This window comes from Cyprinus carpio, chromosome B14, assembly GCF_018340385.1.
Source record: "Cyprinus carpio isolate SPL01 chromosome B14, ASM1834038v1, whole genome shotgun sequence".
In the NCBI taxonomy this organism is placed as follows: Eukaryota; Metazoa; Chordata; class Actinopteri; order Cypriniformes; family Cyprinidae; genus Cyprinus; species Cyprinus carpio.
The window spans coordinates 20624050-20636500 of NC_056610.1; the positions used below are offsets into that span (position 1 = coordinate 20624050).

The window sequence follows — 12451 nt, forward strand, 5'->3', positions numbered from 1 at the left end:
TTTCATAAGGCTTAGCCTAAGTATTCTATACAACTTTTGCCCACATTTTGCTAGTTATCGAAAGTTAAAACCAGTCTGCAAACTTGTGTTGACAGATTTCACGTCAAATTTTAGCTTCAGGCTTTGATTCTATCCATTTGGAGGATATCTGAACATGTTTGATGCCAAATTTTAGAACAGTGCTTTTATTCACAATCTGTAAAGTAGGTACTACATTTAGTTAACTTACTTCAGAACCATTGATAAGTACATTCTATATGGTATGAATATGGATAGTATGAATGAAATTCGGACGTACTAAATCCGTCATCTTGTGACTGTCACATGACCTACCAGCATTAGTTGCGTTGCATCACCGTTATTCACAGCTCCTCTCTTGTGGCTTCAAGTGTTCACTGAATTCACACTCCAGAGACTCTGTAGGAGTGCTGTTTTTCTAATACTACTCTTAACCAACTGTTTGTCCCATACTATATAGTATGGGGGTATTGGGACACAGTATATGATTTGTCATGTCATGTGTCTAGAAACAAGGCACATGTTTCTGTGTAAATTTGTTGTGTTCAGAAAAACTTGTAGCGTTGTTTTTTTAACCATTTGCAAAGACAAAAAGGTATTATGCCTAGTGTTTGGAAATTGTGTAATGAAGTGTATTCCAGCCTTTAGTGTTCAAAATGTTAATAATGTGAAGTACCCTTTCCCACTATATATACAACCTTTTGTTAAAGGCTCTGCATGGAACCATAAAAGCCAATAAAGAACCTGTTTTTAAGAGTGAAGGCTCAGCATTACATTTCCTTAGCCTTAAATATGAAAAATGGAGGGCATCTTGAGTTTTATTTCATGCTTGCATATATTTTTGTATTTGCTTTTAGGTTGCATACTTCTCAGCCATGGTGCCAAACTGGAGATTGGGTCTGGCCCATCCTTGCTGTATTGGGCTGCTGTTCCTACTCCTCCTGCCCAGCTCGGTTTCAGTGAGAGAATCTCGCCATCAGTCCCATGCCCACCTCCCCTCCCTGAAACCTCACGCCACCCTGCCGCTGTCCCGCTCCCGCTTCAGCGCCAAAGCTCAGCTGGACCTCACTACCCACTGCAACGAGAGCTGCTTCAACAAAGGAGAAGACACCGATAAAGAGCACCTAGCTTTCGAAACTCTTTATGCAGATGGCTCGCGAACTTTAACCACTGTTGACCTGGATGAAAACGACACTGAACTTCCTGTCAAGTGGCCAAAAGTAACCACTCCAAGACGCAAGCGGCTAAAAAGGCAGATCTACGGTTCAGACGGGCGCTTTAACATCCGCGGTGACCACTTCCTTCTGGACTACCCGTTCTCCACAGCCGTCCGCATCTCCACCGGCTGCACTGGAGTTCTGGTGTCACAGCAGCATGTCCTGACCGCAGCCCACTGCGTGCATGATGGGAAGGATTACGTTAAGGGCGCGAGGAAACTCAGGGTGGGCTTTCTGATCCCTCCGTCTGTTAACAGTACAAAGCCGGGTCAGGCTCCCGTGAAGAAACCCTTGGTGCGCTGGGTGAGAGTTAAACGCACACGGGTTCCTAAAGGCTGGATTCAAGGCCCTCAAGACGTCAGCATGGATTTTGACTACGCACTTCTAGAGTTGCGTTGGCCTCACCGGCGACCCTTCATGCGGCTGGCTGTGGCACCCTCCTCAGACAGTTTGGCTGGTAAACGCATCCACTTCTCTGGATTTGACAGCGACCGGCCTGGGGAACTGGTGTACCGCTTTTGTCCTGTGGAGGACGAGTCCAATGATTTGATCTACCAGCACTGTGACGCCCGCCCTGGAGCGAGCGGCTCTGGTGTATACGGACGCGTGTGGGACGATACATTAGAGCGCTGGGAGCGCAAGGTCATTGGGATCTTCTCGGGACACCAGTGGCTGGAAATCAACGGTGAGAATCGCGATTACAACGTGGCTGTTCGCTTTACTCCGCTGAAGGTTGCTCAGATTTGTTACTGGGTTCATGGAAATAAGGTGGACTGCAGTCAGGACTGAAAATATGACGCAGAGGAATGGGACAATATCAAATCATTGGACAAAATATGATGTGCCCGATGTTGGAAACTGCACTTTACAGTCCTTTTACAGGTGTGGCTACTGAATCTGAGAATAAAAAAGGTCAATGGTTGGAGGATGGCTACCCTTACAGGCTTCGATCACTCACATGGGTTGAGCTGGAGCTTTGTTTAACCACTACCTTTAGTTTTTGCTCACTATACTGACAATGTTACGCATAGATTTAGACTTTGATTCCTACAACCCAGTAGATTTATCTTGTCAAGTCTTTGTCCGTGTTAAGTAGACATCTGATCTCAGTTATATGGTTCTCTCCACAGCCTTGCTTTGTTCACATTACACATTATAAATGCTTCAAGCTGTTATTTGCACTTTTAGAAAGTAGATTTGGGGAAGGAGACAGGTTTTCTTCTCACATCACTTGGGTTTTGGTTAATGCTAGATTAACATACACAGAGTTTATTGGGTGACTTAAAGTAGATGCAAAACGGCTTTGCCATCTTGGCTTTTCCATCCCTGCATATCTGTTTGGTCTGCTAAGCATACTATTTTTTATATTTTTTGATTTATTATTATCATGGTTACATCAAATCGATGACTGTGAGATGTTGTATGGGTGTTAAATTGAGAGTGTTAGTAAAACATATATTTTTTAAAGCATGGATTACAAATCTTCAGTTTGTTTGTTGATGCATTCATCTGGCGCTATGAATATAGTTCACTCTTCTATAGTTACATACTCATTTCCAAGACAGATGAAGACCTCATATTGGTAACATTACAGTATCTTTTGAGAAATAATTTCTATTCTTTTATGTTGGATTAATATAAAGACTGGACACAAACTACAAGAAAGGTTGTGGGGTAAATCTTGATTATAATTCTATTTTTAAAAAGCTTTTATTTTAATAAACTTAAATATGTCTGTTGTTTTTGCTGTCCTTTTCATTACAATTAAAAGTTTAGAGGTAATTTTGTAATGAGGACTTTTTCTTTTCTACTGAAGCTGATGGCAACACCATGTGATTCTGTGTTGTATGTTTCAAGTATTATTTGAGAGAGAGAGAGAGCGATTACAATTTTGGGGACTGTACGTAAAATGCGACACTTGTACCCTCTGGTGGTAAGTGCAAATCAAAAAAAAAAAAAAGATCCTGCAAGTCATTACAGGTACAGTAACACTTTTGGCTGGTATTATTACTTGTTTATTTATAATATACTAGTTCAGTGTTGCAGTAGCTACTGATTTGTGGTTTGTTAATTCATAATCTCAAAATTACTGGAGTACGCTGGGAAAAGGTCAGAGATTGTAGTTACGCACTGGAAGGATGATGTTTTTCAGAGGGGTTTGGAAATGAATCTCTACTGCCTTCCACTGGTTGACATGGGTACAGCTTTCATTGAGTCTTTCACAACATGGCTGAGCAGTAGTCATTAACAGTTCAGTCAGTAGCGATTATACTGGCGTGATTACAATATTCAGTAGAATTACAGTAGCTCCATTTTTTAATATAGGACACATTTTCCCACACACTTTATTCAATGATCACTGAAATCCCGTTTTTTATGGAAATGTTAAATAGTTTATCAGAATGTTCATTTTTTTTTAGCTGCTTCTGATCAGTAACAGGTAAGTTTTAAGGTTGCATACTACTACATTAACCCTCTACATACTAGCATAAAGCGAATACAGGTACAGTGGTACATTACTTGTCATTCATCAGTGTCTAGACTCTTAACATTCACCTGCACGTTTAAGTTTTGTTTTGACTGTATTTGGTGTTGATTCTTTTGAGTGCCAGCAAGAGCAATAGTGCCAGCAATGTTGAACAGAAAGAGAAGAGACCTGTAACAAACTGATTTGTTCAGGAACTGTTTCGACGCACAGTTTGTTTGAAAGGAACTGCATTTTTATTAACTTTCTAATGTAGCTGACATTCAGCATTTTGATGCAGTTATCTTGAAATCAAAATTATATATGTAATTCAAATATACTTATTTGCAATCCAAGAAGTTTACTATAATATAAACAGCTATTTTTATTATTAGCTTGTAGTCTACTAAGGGCACTTAGGGCAGTTTTACAATACTATATTTCCACAGTTGCATCCCAGCACAGCCACCCATCAAATCCATAGGGAAGATGAGAAAGCAATCAGAGTCTCTTTGTTTGGATCCATTTGAAATTTTATGAATTTTGTAAACCATCACATATTTCAGTGCATAAACCATGCTGAACACTGATAAAACAAGCAAGCAAAATATCCACACACAAATGTAAACAAATATCTATATACCAATATAAATGATCAATGCGTATAGTAAAATTAAGAGCAAAATTAGATTTACCAAAAATAAAAAGGTGCTTGGATTTACCAAACATAAAGAAACAAACCAGCAGTTGTTTAGTGCTTTTTTTTTATTAGAGATAAGGAGACGATACAAAACATCCACTGACCAATATCCATCAAAGCTTTGTACACAGGCTGCCCAAATATATCGCTCCATCTCAATACATGTCCATCAACAGGCCGCTCACCCACTACGTCCCAGACTTTACAGGTAGAAGGAATGTGTACAATTTCTTGACACCAGCGCCATAGTTTTGAATTACATTTAGGAATATTTAAATCATATGGAATTACTGAATCATTAAAACAACCTGTGAGCTCAAAATAAAACAAAACAAAACAGGGAAGGGGAGAGTAAATTGTGTTCTCAGAATGGTCCGATAACGTTGTGAGATTTTGGAGTAAATTCAACAACACACACACACTTAGAAAAACTCAAGTAGACATTTGGCGGCATAAAAAACAAAAACAAAAAAACTTTAATCTTAAGAACTAACAGTATGTTGTACAGCTGATTTGTAATGGCTGCTGTCTCACTCTTTCCTTTCAACAATCTAATGGAACCCAGAAAGAACGAAAACCTGCCAGTACACATTTACAGTTATATTACTTTGTTTTTATAATCATCATCCTTGTTTTTTTTTTTTTTTTTAAGATTTTTTTTTTTTCTCTTTTGTTTTTGTTCATTGTGTGAATTGGAATGACAGCCTACATCTTTCGTCATGTGTGTTTGGAAACTGTCACTTTTGCCCCACCCACATTAACCCACCCCGTGGTCCACAAACAGCCCATCTGCCCCCCCACCATGTCGGAAAGAACAGCTAACCCCTGAAATGCGTCAGCCTCAATCGCACAGAGGCTTGCCCTCGAGAGTCACCACTGACGCTCCCCCGAGCTTCTCAGCAAGGGTCTTTCGGTCCTTGATATCCTCTAAACCGTTCACTTGCCACTCATGCTTGATACCTGTGAATCAAGACACGACAAATGGTTACTCAGATTTCACAATTACATTCACAATTTATTATACAAATAAAATGCACGCATTTTTCAATTTTCAAATCAGCTCATATTTATAAGCTTAAGAATCATTTAGCTGGCATTATAGTTCCCAATTTAAAGAATCGGAATCGGACGATTTTTCGCAGTATCACTTCTTGCAGATTCCGAGCTGATCCTTTTATTGCCAGCGGCACACTCAGTCACATGTAAACATGTTCCATGTGAGAATGATTCTAATTTTAAGTGCATTCAAATGTAAACGGAGAATGATAATGTATTTATGTCGTGCCAGATAAGGCTTGCCCAGTGTCCGAGCAACACACAGAGGTGTTTCCTTACTGAATGAATCGAGTAGGTCAATGATTCAGTGGCCCATTCATAAGGACAATCACTTGCCTCATTTCTGAATGAATCAGCCATTTGAATGAATCGGTTGAATAAATGAATAAATGACTCCCTCATTAAAGCAGACATTTGCCCCATATATATATATATTTAGTCATATATATATATATATATATATATATATATATATATATATATATATATATATATATATATATATATATATATATATATATATATATATATATATATATATATAATAAAAAAAAAAAAAAAAAAAAAACACACACATTGCATTTTTCCCCACATTTATTTGTGTTTAAAAAAAAATAATATGTGAAACATTAATCTCAAAATTATTTTTGCATTTGAAATTTTGCAGTGTAAATGCATTTATGGCACCTCATCTTCAAACTGTCTGTGTAAATGCTACTTCAGATGCAGCTTCCATTTCCTCAGCAGTGGAAAGAGAGTTTGTTAATACTAATTTCATTTGAATGGAAAAAAACTCTACAGTTTCTTATTAGTCTAACTGAATTAATTGAAAAAGTAAGAATTTGATGTGAAAAATTAAATACAGTTAGGGGGAAAAAGGACATACAGCAAGTTATTTTAAGTTAACTATTTCTTCCTCTTTCCAGTCACAGAGCACTTCATTTTGAGTTAAGTGAGAGAAAATCTGTAACTTAGTCCAGATTGGGAGAATTGTAATGTTTAATTTCTTTTATTATGAAAACTATTTTTGTATTGAAATTTGCATAGATTTTTGTTTGTATATGCTGTCAATTATAGTTCTTCTGAAGAAAATCGGAAATTCTGCAAAAACTGGTATCAGCAGGAAACACTTCCAAAAATCGGAATCGGCCAAGAAAATTGCAATCGGTGCATCTCTAATTTTAATTTTCTCATTTCAAATTAAGTTTAGAAATTGTTGTGCATTTTGTTTTAATAGTTTATTTAAAAGGTGGCTATTTTTTTTTTTTTTTGTTTTTTTTCAGTTGTAGATATTTTAAATTAAAAAAATTTCAGTCAACATTTCTTTCAAGTAACAAGTTCATTGTTCAAGTAACATGTTTATGTACATTTTGCATGTCTCCCTCATCTAACAAACCTGATTCAACTCAGCTCATTAGTGGAGACCGCAAGACCTGAATCGGGTGTGTATAATAAGGGAGACACACAAAATGCGTGGGGGGGTGGGGGCACCAGGACAGGTTTGAAAACCCCTGAAGTAGAGAGTTAAGATGATTTTGTGTAAAGTTTAAATTATACATGCAACATTTTTATAATTTTTTTGTAATACCTGTGAACTTCTTCTTGATGGCATCCTTGGAGCTGGCATAGATCATCTTGCTTTTGAGTGGGGCACTTTCTGGGGCCCTGTGCAATACAACAGGAGATCAGATTATCTGTTTCATGCAAGCATTTGACAAGTCTATATCAGGGGCCCCAGTACTGTTCCTGGAGATGTACCTTCCATCTAAGTTCAGCTCCAACCCTGATCAAACACACCTGAACCAGCTAATGAAGACCTTCAGGGACACTTGGTTGGAACTAACAGGGTTCCCAATCTTTCATGTACACCAGATTCAAGGACTTTTTAAAGCACCATTTATATCAAGCACCTATCAAATTCACAACAGAGCATATGTAGTGTCAAGAAAGACCTCTTACAGCACTTAACTTTTCACTTACACAACATTTACATTAAAAATGTCAGAGTAATGAGGTTTTGAATGTGTAGGTTTCAGAAATTTAGACCATTTTGAGCAGTCGTGTTCAAAGGAATTTTGAATTTCTCAAATACTGATAAAAATATATATTCTTGCATCAAACAGATTTTTGCTGCAATTCTTGTAAAAGAATTAAATTTGAAAGAATTTATCCATTTTTAAATTAATAAAACGTTAAACAGGCCTCTATGCTTACTTCTTTTTAGGAGTCAAATTTCAGGAACACCTAATCAATAATCAAATTCTGATCAAATATTACCCTTCCCACTACAAAATGTTTGACTCAAAGTGATTTACAGGTTATTGTTTATACCTTTTGTAATGGCATTTTTCTAACTTTTTTTTAAAAGTATGTCATATTTTGTCAAATTCTAAATCATATTTATAGGTTTTTTTCATTTCTAATTAAAACAACAGAATAAAAACAGTAAAATAAGAATAAGTCAAGTCAAATGAAATCAGTATTTAAAAAAAAACAATTGTTCTACAGAGGTGGCACAGAAGAACACAAAAGTGGCTTGTAGGTGTATATTCAGATAGTTTAATGAGGCCCAGCAGTCGCATGAGCTCAATTAAAATCATAACTTCATGTAGAGGTTAATGTTTTAAATATAAAATTTTGAATATAGAAATATTAAACGATTTAAATAACAAAAGATGTTTTAAAAATTTAAGTAAAACTGCCAGTAGGTGGCGGCAAGTCACTGATTTTATCACTGAATCATTCAATCAATTGATTGGTTTGAATGGCTGATTCATTCAAGAAAGAAGCAGGTGAGTGTCTTTGTGAATGGGTAATTAAATCAGATTTGTTTAAAAACACCCATTCATACATAAACGAAAACAATGCTATGTTTGAATGGAGATGTGCAGCACTCAGCTGTTACATTGTTTGAAACTTTTCATTGAAGGAGCAAAATCAGGCAATGTTCAGACAATGCAAGTCACTTAATATTAACTTCAGCTCTCTACACCGCACAGTGAATCTCTTATTTACACCTCATCTACTCCTTGTTTGTTATAATGAGAGGATTCGTGAGCTTGCAGAACTCAGCACTGAACAAAACGGCATTTTGAGCAGTGAGTGGATTCTGATTAACATGTTCAAGGAATCAACAGATGTGTCTGATACATTACTCACTGCTGCAAAAACACGTTGCAAGTACGTTAGAAACCTTTGAAGCTCCCCTCAGTGCAAACACAAATATGCTGATTTGGTCATTTGCTCCTAAATATTTTAAGTCACAAATGCACTGCTTCTTCACAGGTTCATGCAGGGCTGTGCAATGTGCGCATCAGCTCGCATGCTAAGATTTTATCTCAGGCTAACCCATCTCAACCCCGTTTTGTTTTGCCTTTGACAGCACATATTAAAAAATTTTTGGAAACAGCACCATTCTACTGAACAAAATTTATTTCATGCACCTATATTTGTTTTCAAGCACTTTCCAGGCCTTGAATCTGTGTGTCTGATATTCAAGTACTTTCAAGAAGCGTGGGAACCCTGAACTAAAGTCTGCAGGAAGGTACATCTCCAGGAACAGGACTGGGAACTAAATGAAGCACACATGCAGACGCTCGAGACTTACCAGAAAATGAAAACCAGGTCCTCTTTCTTAGTCTCTTTAGTCTCATACGTGGCATCATAGAGAACATAGCGACAGTCGTTAGGAGGAAGAATCTTGACAAACTTAAGGTAGGGATCTCCTTCATCTCCCTGCAGGATCTCATTGCCCTCCTCTATGATGATACGCTTCTTGTCATCACTCAGGCAGAACAGAACAGCCTTCTTTCTCTTGCTCTTCTCTTCCTCGTTGACATTAGCCTTGCGGACCTTCATTTCGTTGAAGATCGTCAGCACATTCTCATCCACTGTAACTCCGGAGGCCTGCGAGCACACAAACACACACAGGATGAGGTCACATGGAGGGCCCGTCTGAATAGAGTGAAGTGAGCGAGCAAGGATGCGTGAATGTGTGGGTGAAAAGTCAGAATGAGAGAATGAATGTGATTGCAAAAACAAACGGCTTTGTCTGTTCTAGTTAAACTGGCTGCCGTTTTGACAAAACTGGATAGTTCTATCTGAACCTTATCCAGCTGATTCTAAACTACTAGGCCCGCAGGTTTTGTTGCGCAGTGACAAAACAAAAAACCCTGACATGGGAGAAACAGGACCACACACTTCAAGGGCAGTGCAATGAGAGTCAAGGCAAATAAAAACTTAAATATCCCTCTGGGTGAGAATAAAACAATGCAGGGATTTGGTTTCTATTCCAAGAAAAAAAAAAAAAAAGGAGCAAGTCAAAGAAAAAATTTGAACGAGGCACCATTCTTTCCCGGTCGCGTGACACCTCAGACATGCTCAAACATTTAAACAGAGGGAAGGCTGGCCACTTCCTCATAAGATTTGTGCTGATAGTCTGATTTAAAGGAGGAGCATCAAATATGTATAAAAATTACTCAGTGGATGTAGATGTAGAAAAATCATGTCATACAAAGCTGGCGTACAGCATTAGATCACAAAATGATTCTTCTGTGCAAAACCAAAATGGCCTCAGTCACACCAGTCCCATAAACCTACTCAGGTCATCTGATGGCTCAGTGACTCAAGCTGCATGGCCATAACCAGATATTCAACATTTCAGTTCCTAAGATTATACAGAGAGCAATGAGAAAACCCTTTAAAAAAAGGCTAGAAACCTGAACCTCTAGCGCACATCCAGCTTCTGAATAGCACATGAGGAAAAGGTGGACACAAGGAGCCTTGCGGGGTAAATGCTTAAATAGCTCACTTACAGGAAACGTACGTCTAATGGGTGGAACTGGTTTTCTTAAGCTGTGAATGAAAGGAACGTGTTAAGACGCCTCATTACATGCTCAAAAATAATGGGGGAAAAAAAAGGGGGCACTCAAGGCCAAAAGGAGAATTAGGATCCCCACACCTTTTGAGCAACGAACTATCAATTTTCAGGTAATACATAAACGTTTCTTTAAAACCCAGTTTATTATATTTTTTTTTTAATTACAGCAGCTTGTTTTAGATGATTAAATGCAAATTCTAGATCTTCAACAAGACGACAAGCCATTCCCTTCCTATCTGTCATCTAGTGTCAAAATATTAAAAGTGCAAAAAAAAAGATCAAAGGCTGAAGTAGAAGTGCACTAACGCTGCTCATAAATTCATCCACTTTCACGGAGAAGTGAAACCCATGCTGAGAAATGAGCCAGCGCTGTGATACAGGAAATGTGACGTCTTGGGTCCTCAAATGAAGAGACCTTATAAGTTAAAGAAGAAAAAAACTATTGTATAAGGCGTTTAGTTACATGCCTCTCACAAAAAGAGGTTTTGACGTCGCTTATGGCCTATGACGTCGCATATTGTCCTCGCGACCGAGACTGGGCGCACCGGAACCGGCATTTCCTTCATCCTACACGCGGGCTGAAAACCATTTCCCCTCAATAATTTCACAAGTATTTTTTTGTCTACAGAAACAAGTCGACGGAATCTACTCACACACTGAACAGGAAGCAAAGCACCTTCTTCTAAATATTATCAAATACTGCACGTCATAGGCAAGAGAAACGTCGTGCTTATTACAAAAACACAAAATGCGGATAAAATGACAAACTAATGAAAATAAAGACGGAGAGGAGAGATAAAACGTCTGTTACGCCACGGTTCATCAAAGTTACGTCCAACCAGGAAGAGTGCAGCCGTGCACACGCTGCCTGATAATACGCAAATACACAAGTAACGGATTTTAAACGGTTTCCTTCCGCTCAGCTCAAGTATTTTTGTATTTATTTCGTTTGCAATCTACCAAATGCACGTTCCCTTCCAAGTCGAGCTCTTTTTTGGTCAAAGAAGAAATAAACCAACACCATCTGTGCATCAAGAATTAGGGTGGGGCCACGATTGCAGCGTTCGTGCATGTGTTCAAAATATCCGCAAAATTACCGCCTTCTAAAGACGAAAAGCGTACTTTATACACGCGAGGATTCGGTCTTAAAAGGTAACAATCTACGCTTTTACACACCCCTCCGGTGCGGCAGATGCGTGTTTTTTGACGGAAGGCCGTGCTCAGACAAAGGATAGAGTCGTGAAAGCGCTTCATCTGGCAGTTAAACACACGCGCCCAACGGTCGTCGGTTTATTCACAACCTTTCCTAATTTCCCCGAGCGACGCGACCGTATGTGGAGCGATGGGGCCTATACGCAGTGTGATGAAAAGGCCTTTTCTGGGCCTTCGACTCACGGAAATAAAGGAGGCTGAACGGGGAAATGGCGCCAGTTGTTTTTGGGCCCCGCACCATCAAACTACCGAGAACCGCGAGGATAATCGTGTTTGTTGATAAATACGGTTAAACGACGCTGCTAAGAGAACCAAGGAAACCCGGTTTGCAGCTATTAGTCGGCGTAACGTAGACAGATTTTATTCACATATTATTTATTCATATTAAAAACCAACAAAGCCCACAACCTAGCCATTAAACTCTTCAAACACGCTGAAACTAGAAGTACATTGTAATAGCGTTGTGTAAATGCAGACATACCATGGCTGTGTCTCTTCGCTAGTCGGCGTCTGGATGGGAATTGAATGAGCTGTGATGCAGTCCTTTGCTCTCGCGCTCTTGATACAACACTCGGGCGCGCCCTTTTGCGCGTGGTCGTGCAGCGATGGGAACGCGCGTCCCTGTCACGCGCTTTGTGGGGTGTTATGGGAGCTGGAGTTCTGAGCTCTATACAAAATGGACTTGGGCATAGAAAAATGTGACCTTGGCCGGACCACAAAATCAGTTTTAAGTAGCACGGGTATATTTCTAGCAACAGCCAAAAAACATTTTATGGGTCAAAATGAGCGTTTTGTTCTTTTATGCCAAAAGTCATTAGGATATTAAGTAAAGATCATGTTCCATGAATATATTTTGTAAATTTCCTACCGTAAATATATCAAAACTTAATTTTTGATTAGTATTA

General features: G+C 38.7%; 2 protein-coding genes across 2 annotated transcripts; one reads left to right on the top strand and one right to left on the bottom strand.

Moving 5' to 3' along the window:
- The first annotated feature begins 872 nt into the window (after positions 1-872).
- On the top strand, positions 873-3224 carry LOC122139648 (serine protease 23-like). Its single transcript, XM_042738517.1, has one exon. It carries the CDS (start codon positions 894-896, stop codon positions 2022-2024), a length of 1131 nt encoding a protein of 376 aa, XP_042594451.1. The 5' UTR covers positions 873-893; the 3' UTR covers positions 2025-3224.
- Positions 3225-4446: 1222 nt separating this feature from the next.
- On the bottom strand, positions 4447-12184 carry LOC109102149 (cofilin-2-like). The gene is made up of 4 exons (XM_019115474.2): positions 12028-12184; positions 9063-9361; positions 7044-7120; positions 4447-5359 (listed from the first exon to the last, which is right to left on the bottom strand). The coding sequence occupies exons 1-4, from the start codon at positions 12028-12030 to the stop codon at positions 5241-5243; spliced, it is 498 nt and encodes a 165-aa protein (XP_018971019.2). The 5' UTR covers positions 12031-12184; the 3' UTR covers positions 4447-5240.
- Positions 12185-12451: the final 267 nt, after the last annotated feature.

Coding starts and splice junctions, on each gene's coding strand:
- LOC109102149 (XM_019115474.2), bottom strand. Junction 7,121..9,062: donor GACCTGGTTTTCATTTTCTG/GTAAGTCTCGAG, acceptor TGTATTGCACAG/GGCCCCAGAAAGTGCCCCAC. Junction 5,360..7,043: donor CATCAAGAAGAAGTTCACAG/GTATTACAAAAA, acceptor CTTGATTCACAG/GTATCAAGCATGAGTGGCAA.
- LOC122139648 (XM_042738517.1), top strand. CDS start 894: ATGGTGCCAAACTGGAGATTGGGTCTGGCCCATCCTTGCTGTATTGGG.